This window comes from Octodon degus, unplaced genomic scaffold, assembly GCF_000260255.1.
Source record: "Octodon degus isolate 3935 unplaced genomic scaffold, OctDeg1.0 scaffold00074, whole genome shotgun sequence".
Taxonomy (NCBI): domain Eukaryota; kingdom Metazoa; phylum Chordata; class Mammalia; order Rodentia; family Octodontidae; genus Octodon; species Octodon degus.
In genome coordinates this window covers 6,371,080-6,379,820 of record NW_004524650.1, presented here as the reverse complement: position 1 = coordinate 6,379,820, position 8,741 = coordinate 6,371,080, and the positions used below count along the sequence as shown (strand labels likewise).

Here is an 8,741-nt window from a genome sequence, read left to right as displayed (position 1 = left end):
TAAAAATAAATAAATATTTAAAAAAAAAAAAAAAAAAAAAATTTAACAAAATTTTGAAAGCTTTGTTGAGAACTATAAGATGCCAATTTAAAACAACATCAAAGACATAAATAAAAAAATCTTTAGTGAAAATGCTACTTAGAATCAGTTCTCCGTAGTGGGATCTAAGATGGAACACAATTTCAATTAAAGTGTTAACAAGATTTTTTTAAAAATATAGACAAGCTGATTCTAACTTTCTTTTCAAAGCTGAAGGACTTTAAATATACAAACAATTCTGAAAAAGGATAAAGTTGGAAGACTCACATTACTAGATTTTTATGGCTTGCCATAAAGCAACAGAATCAAGACAGTAGAATTTAGGCAAAAGGCTAAATAAACCTATTAACAGAATGTAGTAGAGAATTCAGAATTAGCACAAAGAGATTTTTTAAAAGATGCAAAAGCAATTTAATGGAAATTGCATACTGTTTTCAACTAATGCAATCGGAACAAGCAGTCATCTATATTAATCATTTTTATTTTCTATAAGTGTATGGTATTTTGATATCTTAAAAAGCATGCTAGCTAGGGAGATTGACCATTCTTGGGCTGTTAAGAAATACCAAAGAGTATCTTTCATAGGCAAGTCAACTAGTTCCACGTCTAAAGTCCCAGGCAATTCCATATGTAATTTGCAGCAAGCCAATTTTTTCTATTGTCCTACATCATCCCAGGAACAGGCAACAAGCAGCTATAAACAACTCCTATGTCCCAAAGTCCACCAATCCTAAACTGTAACCTTGCCTATTTTGCTTTTCTTGAAAAGCCCTAAGGAAGACTCCAGACTGTCACTTTTTCTGCAGTTAAATCTGGTATTTTCCTTTGTGGCCTTGTGTGGTGTAACATCTTTCCTTCTCTCAGGAAATGTAAGCAATAATTTCTCTCAATGGCACTGGCATTTCTGTTTTGGTACTCAGACAAGTCCATAAATTAAAATCTTGTAAAAAAAAGCTATATGGTCCAGTCAAATAGCTCAGCGGATTAAAGCACATGCAAGCAAGCTCAGGGGCCAGGGGTTCAATCCCCGGGCCTGTTGTGCCGGCCCTGTCCCCAGGGTGCACTGAGACAGAGATTAACACTGGGCGTGGTGGCCCATACCTGTAATCCCAGTCTCCGGAGACTGTAAACAGGCAGATAGATCACTATGAGTCCGATCCAGCAGTGAGACCCTGAACACTCTGTAAGCCCTTCTCTAAAATACAAAAAAGAAAATAGCTATATGCTAAAAGTGAACCCCAATACCTTACATCTCATAGAAAAATTAACTTGAAATGTGATCATATATCTAAATGCAAAAATATAAAATTTCTAGAAAATTTTGTGACAATTAGACAACACACCCACAGATATAACATCAAAAACAAAACCTATAAAAGAATAAACCAATAAACAGGAGTCCATCAAAAGTATATCCTTTAAAAAAAAAAAAAAAAGTAAATCCTTTTGATCCTTGAAAGACATTGCTAAAAATATAAAAAGAAAAGCTTTGGAATGGGAGAAAATATATGCAAGCCATCAATAAAAACCAACACAATAAAAATATAACAGCCAAAATATAGACTATCAATTAGCCCTTGAAAAGATCAATTATCAATAGTTATTCTTGGCCAGAGAGATGGCTAGTGGAATAAGTGCTTCCCTGGCAAGCACAAGGTCCTGAGTTCAATCCCCGGTTCGAAAAAAAAAAAAAAAAAAAGTTATTCTGGAAACAAAAACAAGATAAAGCCACAACTAGATGCCACTATACATTTATTAAACAGCTGAAATTTAAAAACAAGTGACAAAGGTCTAGGACAGAGAGGAACTGGAATTCTGCTACACTGTGATAACAGCTGCACTAGAAACACTTTAGCATCTTCTTAAATTGAACATGCACTTAGGATACAAACCAGCAACCCCACTCTGAAGTATTTACTCTAAAACACAGAACTTTGAAAAGTATTTTATTGTAGGTCTATTCCTGTTACCTCAAACTGCAAAGAGCACAGTTGTCCACTGGTGAAAGGATAAACACTGAGGCAGAATCATACTGTCCAGAAATATAGACATGGACTACTGATACATGTGTTATGTTGGTAAATCTCAAAGGCATTGGACTGTGTAAACTTCTGTCTCAAAAACTAACATATTACATAATTTCATTTATGACACTGTACAAATGGTATTAGTTCTTGCTAGGGGTTAGGGAAAATAGAGTGTGAATGCAAAGAAATAGCATGAAATAATGTTATTCAAGTGATGCAACTGTTATGAATCATGATTGTGGTAGGTTTCATAAATCTGTGGATGTTTTAACACAAGTTTTAACATGCGAGGTGTACACCAAGATTTTTTGTATTTTAATTCTTCGCAAAAAATGTTTTAAAGAGATAAATGAAAACACATGAGGGCAGAATCCTTCGTCTTCAAATAAATCATTAAGTTCAATTTAATTACCAACTTTTCAAATTTTGAAGAATTAACTTCACAGCATTGATAGGAGTTCCAGAAGCCAAATCAATTTTACCAAGTAAAGCAAGGAAAACAATGGGTTAGATGCAATTTCAAACTCTCATAATTCAATTCTGCCTAAACAAATCCTTAATCTAAAATGACATATAGGGGACACAGACAGAAAAATAATTCAAACTATGTATCACTACTAAAAACAGAAAGTTATTTTTCAAACATGTTCTATTAGACTTTAAATCTAATCAGAATTGTTACTCATCCCTTTCCCTCCTACAGATAGTAAGTCTATTTTTTGAATTCTTTATTTTCTGATTTTTTTGAAACGGTTTCCCTCTGTAGTGCAGGCTGGCCTTGAACTCACACACAGTGTTCTTCTTGCCTCAGGAATTATGGTGTGTGCTACAACACCTATTTTTTGTTTTTTTAGCTCTTGCCTTCAAAATACTAAGGAAGTTACTTACAGCTTTAAGGGTAAGATCACACTGGAAAACAAGCGTACGAAGTTGTGCTAAAATTTCTCTTTTGGTATTTTCTAAATCATTTCTCCTTTCTTCAACATTTGTTACACAAACTTTGTAGAGTTCATTTGCTTCTTCTACCTTCAAAGAATATAGAAAAAAACCAACACCATTAATTAAAATTCACATTATTTATTTGTCTCACTACTGCATAGTTTAGTCCACCCCTGAACTCACTATATAGCCCAGGAGGCCCCTAACCTCCCAGTGAACCTCCTGCCTCAGCCTCCCAAATGTTGGGATCACAGGTGTGCAACAACAAATACTTACTGTAACTAAGTTAAAATGACTGGAAAGCCCCTATTTATGAAAACAAATTTGTCTACATTTTGAATAGAATATTCCTAATGATAACAAATAGTAATTTGTTTTGCTTGGTAACTGAAGGGCACTTTAATAGTCAAGTACAATTTACACTTAGCATATTGTCTTTAAAATAAATTTTCAGTTTTATATAAAATAGCATTTTCTATTTATTAAAGAATTCAGCAAATCATGTTTCATAGGTAATACAAAACTACAGCCCATGCCTGCTAGAAGGCATGAGAATCAGCACATACATAACACACTAGCTCAAGAAGTAAACTTTCTGAACAACAGAGCAAAAATATTAAATGACTTCCCTCTGTAATATGCTTCTTTCATAAACAAAATCCTAAATTCCTAAGCTGCTGAGAACAGTAGTCCTCGAAGTGTGGCTCCCTCCCTGCAGCAGCAGCTGCAGCACAACCCCAGGATGTGAGGGGAGATGCCAGACTCGGCCCTGCCCCAGCCCACTGCACCAGAACCTTGGTCCTCCAGGGCCTGTCAGATAACAAATACTTTACTTTTTGAAGAGCCTCTTCTTCCAGTCTTCGTTTTTTTTCTAGTTGCTTGTTGAGATTTTTTACTAATCCACTACTGGAATACATATGTTCTTCTTCTGTACGAAACATGGATGATTTTGCTTTTTCATATTCATCTTGACGTTGCATACATAACAATTTTGCCTTTTTAAGAGCAGTTTCTGTTTCCAGCTACACAGAAAAGAATATTAAGTACAAAATATGAAACTGCAGTACAAATTTCTTTAGCATATTCAGGAATATGGATAAAACAGTATTTTAGAAAAACTACACAGTAAGCAGTTATACATGAGAAAGATAATTTTAGATAACCACAAATTGATATGTGATGCTCCATTATAATACTAACCATCTTATTTTGTTCCTGTTTCCAAAGTTCTTTTATTTCTTTCCTTTGTTTTTCCATTTCATTTTTTCTCCCAAGTAGAGGCTATAAAGGGTATTAAAGAAAAAAACAAAAACTTTATCGTATACTACTATAAAAAGAAATGTGTGTACTATACGTAAGGATTAATTTTTACCTGTACAAATTTGTTGGCTTGGAGAGCTGCAATTGTCTGTTGTAAAAGGTGACTGCTCTCTATGTCATTAAGAAGAGCACTAGTAAATACAGAGTGTAGTGGCATAAACTCCTAGAATTCAAAATTGAAAAACAAATTTTAGAATACAAAACTAGCTAATCATAAATGTGAATAAATGAGAAAAACACTAAAAATTATAGTGGCCATCAAGATAATCTGCATTGGGGCTGGGGAGATGGCTCAGTGGAATAAGCGCTTCCCTGGCAAGTGCAAGGGCCTGAGTTCAATCCCCAGTTCCGCAAAAAAAAAAAAAAAAAAAAAAAGATAATCTGGATAAAATTGCAGATTTCCTAGGGCTTTTTTTCATAGGGAACAGCTATTTATAGATTTAAATAAACTTATTTTTTCAACAAAAAATCAGCAATAAAATTCTTTGCCCTATTAACTGAGAGTTCTTGCTTTTGCAAAACAATATTTGGGATTTTTCTGAGTAGTCTCTCTTTTTTTAAAATCAAATTCTAGAAATTCACAGAGCACTTACTTGTAGTCCAATGTTAGCTCTAGTTGCCTCTGCCAGCTTCACGATATTTCTAGTGGACTCCAATTCTGAAAAGATGAAAAAGATATGAAAAGGCAAAACCTAACATTTTTTTTCTACCCATATTCTAGTTACTTGTAATTCTTCAGTTTAAAACATATCATACGGAATAAACTAAATTATGTATCAAGATATAATGTACTCAGAGTTTGGGGGGTTTTTTGGTATTGCAAATTAAACCAGGACCTCGCGCTTGCCAGGCAGGTGCTGCGCCACTGAGTTATATCCCCAGTCAATGTACTCGTTCTTAGTCATACATGCTTATCAAAACCAGCTTGGAAAGTTTTCAAAATACATTTGCCTAGACCTTGCCTCTTTAAGAAACAACCAAGGCTTGTATAGTGCCTCTAAGTTTATTCAGGTGATTCTGATTAGCACTGCCTATGAGAAACAGTGCAGTAGAAAGAATAAAGCTCTGGAAGATTATATTTTCCTCCACCTGCAGTATGATACCTTAGGCAAACCTGCTAAATGATCTCAGAAAAATCACTTGTCACAGTTGTAAAATGGAGGTTCTTGCCTTCTTCTCAGTAGTTTGTGTAATTAATTTAAGATAATGGATATGAAAACATTTTTTTCAATTATGAAACACTAGGGTAATATTAACTATCAAAAATCTACTACTTATACACTCTTTGGTGTTTTTATGTCCCTTTCTATATAACTCCTATTTGTCTTTTTGTGTCTAGGTCTAGTGGTTGGCCCACAATAAAATATTTATCAACTGTATCTAGTGTAAGGAAATCTCCGTTTCAAGAAAAGAAAGTGTAATGATTACAATAAAACAATTACTAACTTGGAATCATAATATTCAGTCAGCAGAAAATGAATCAAAAACAATTTAGTTCCTATACTGCAGAGTTAATCAGATGCTCCAAAGAACAACTTACCCAAGTTAAGCTTTTTTTCAACCCATGACACTATATTCTTGGTGTATTTTGACCACGTTTTAGCGTATGACAAAGCTAGTTCTACAGAGTCAGTGTTCTTTAACAACACGTTGTCTAGTTCAATAGGAGAAAAATTTCCTGAAAATAAACATGTCAATATATGTTATATATGGTCACACAGTAATTCAAAACAAACAAGTACTGAGGTTCTAGATGTTTTTCAATAAAAACTGGTTTTCAAATATTTAAGCAACAAGTTCATAATCAGAGTTTAAACATGAAATTGTTTCAAGTTAGAATGCATTTTTAACCTTAATATATATTTCTCTTATTCATTAGGTATAAGCCTAATATAATTCTTGCATCAGTCTACATGAAATTATCTATCTACTTTAATAGGGTTTCCCCTTAAAATTGCATTTATTTTGTATTTAAAATGAATAACTAGGTAAGAAGAGATTAAGTAATCTAAAACATTTTTGAAAGAAACTGCCAAATAATTAACAAAAAAATTGTAAGTACCCTCAGCATTACCTTTTTCATTGGATGAGTCCATTGAGTCCACAGAAATGTTTTCAAAAGACTTACAACATGGAAGAGAACAAATTTAAGATTAGGGAGAAGACACCAAACCTCTGCTTCAAAATTTTTTCACCTTAATTTGTTACTCTGCTAAAGAATTTCAAGTATTTAAAACTCAAAGGGCCTGAGAAGTCTGTTTAAATATCAAAACACTATATAAGAATTATATGGCTTTTTATTACTGCAGCTCACAAGATCCCAAAATGAGCAACTTTGTTTATTAACAGTATTAATGTAAAACTTTACATTCTGCAAATCCCTAAAATACTGGGAAGTTAAAGACAATCAAAGTAAGACTACTACCCAAATACATAGTATTGATCTATTTTGTTTAGTTATCTTTTACCGCTTTATTGTATGACAAACATGTCCTTGAAAGTTTATTAGATGGCTTATATAGAACTTTCTGGGGGCTGGAGAGATGGCTCAGTGGTATAAAGCACCTACTTGGAACAAGCTTGGCAAAGCACAGGGACCGCGGTTCAATCCCCCAGCACCACATGCCAGCCAGCCCCGCCCCCTGGTGGGCTGAGCTGGACACACACACGCGCGCGCGCGCGATAAATAAATGTTAAAAAAAAAAAATTTAAAAAAAAAAAATAAAAAAATTTTTAGAACTTTCTGTCTGTGATAATGGAAATGCTTTATGTATTTACTACTCCATATGGTAGTTACTAGCTACATGTTAACTACTTGAGTGTTTAAAAAGTGGCCAGTATGACTAAAAGTGAATTTTAAATTTTATTTATCAATTAATTAAAATATTAAAAAGTACATGTGAAACAAAAGTACATGTGATTAATGACTACAATGCCTTATTAGGTGGTGCTAAAAAACTACTTACAACATTTGTTAGATCTTAAATTTGATCTGCATGGTTGGGCAGTATGTAGTATACAAGGATTCAACACAAAAAGAATCAAAAACACCTAGGTCTGAAGTCTAGTTATATTAATAACTGAATAATAGGGCCAGTCAGATAGCTCAGCAGGCTGGACCGGGGCTCAAACCCCAGCATGCTGTGCCAGCCCCACTCCCAGGGCACACTGACACGGTGACTGAGACTGGGCGTGATGGCTTGACAGGCTGAAAACAGGAGGATCGCTATGAGTCTTAGCTGCATAGTGAGACCCTGTAGACCCTATGCTAAATACGTTAAAAAAAAAAAACCAAAAAACCTGAATGCTATTAAGCTGCATGCTTCAGCTCACCTAACTTTTAACTGGCCCTTCTGTGAAAGGAGGATAGAACACTATATTCATAATCCTTATCTGTTTTAAGGATTAGAATAATGCAGGCTTAGCCAAGTGCAGGGTACAAAGTAGGCTATTTTTAAAGGATATTTTTCAGGGCCATTAGTCAATAAGGTAGTTTTATAATTAGTATCAGTAACTTTTCAGTTGCAATGTTTAGGGCACATTAAAACCTTGAAAGAGCTCAGCGATATAGGTCAGCGGCACAGGAGGTCAGGATACCGAAAGAATTCCAGATCAATAAAAAAAAAAAAAAAAAAAATCCCTCAAAAAAAGAAAAGGTGCAAAAGAAAGAAAAAGGTGGAAAGAATTTTCTATCAGGAACTAATATACCTGTGTGCCACAGAGGCATATGAATAGAAAATTGATTTGCAAGTTGTTCCATGTATTAACAGTTTGAAAAGAATCATCATCAATAACAGTAAAATACTTAAAAGTTTTAAAGATTTCTTTATTCTCCTTCATTTCTCAAAGGTTGGCTATAGAAATAGTTCTTATATTTTTGTAATATTATAGTACATCAATACCTTAAGCAGCCATTCATTATTTTTACCATTTTAAAAAATGTAGCTTTTATATTATTTTGACATAGTATAAATTCATGACATATTTCCAGACATTTGTTGAAATCTTTTTTGGATCTGATATGTTCATGATGCAGTTTTTTAAACATCTTGTATTCAGTGGGAAAAAACACAGTCAATTCAAAGTATCACTAATACAAATCTTGAAAGCAGTACTCTGCATACTCCAACTGTATTCCCAATAAGAAATCCCAATCCTGTGACATACTTATTGGGATGCTCTCAGGGGCAGTTAAGACCTACAAGGATGTTAACAAATGTTTCATGGTAATAAACATAAACAGTAGGACACACGAGATTAACACTCTACTTTCTGCGTATATTTCTAAGTTTCACCAACGTTTAAGATCTATGGCAAATGGGCGGCTTGTCATGACATGCCATTTACTGCTAAGATGTCTCTAGGGTAGATGGATGTTCAAGAAGAAGGCGGTGGTGAAGGAAAGCAAGAGACAGG

The 8,741-nt window shown here is 34.0% G+C and overlaps 1 protein-coding gene across 5 annotated transcripts in view; it reads right to left on the bottom strand.

Annotated features, from left to right (window-relative positions):
• Positions 1–8,741, bottom strand: part of Arhgap29 (Rho GTPase activating protein 29) — a 67,409-nt gene that overhangs the window by 22,932 nt on the left and 35,736 nt on the right. For all 5 annotated transcript variants that reach the window (XM_023720289.1, XM_023720290.1, XM_004635712.2 and 2 more), the window contains 7 exons: positions 6,400–6,448; positions 5,866–6,003; positions 4,919–4,983; positions 4,378–4,488; positions 4,206–4,286; positions 3,839–4,027; positions 2,955–3,092 (listed from right to left, as the gene is read on the bottom strand). In XM_023720289.1, the coding sequence (XP_023576057.1) occupies positions 2,955–3,092; positions 3,839–4,027; positions 4,206–4,286; positions 4,378–4,488; positions 4,919–4,983; positions 5,866–6,003; positions 6,400–6,448 (771 nt within the window). The remainder of the gene's footprint in view (positions 1–2,954; positions 3,093–3,838; positions 4,028–4,205; positions 4,287–4,377; positions 4,489–4,918; positions 4,984–5,865; positions 6,004–6,399; positions 6,449–8,741) is intronic.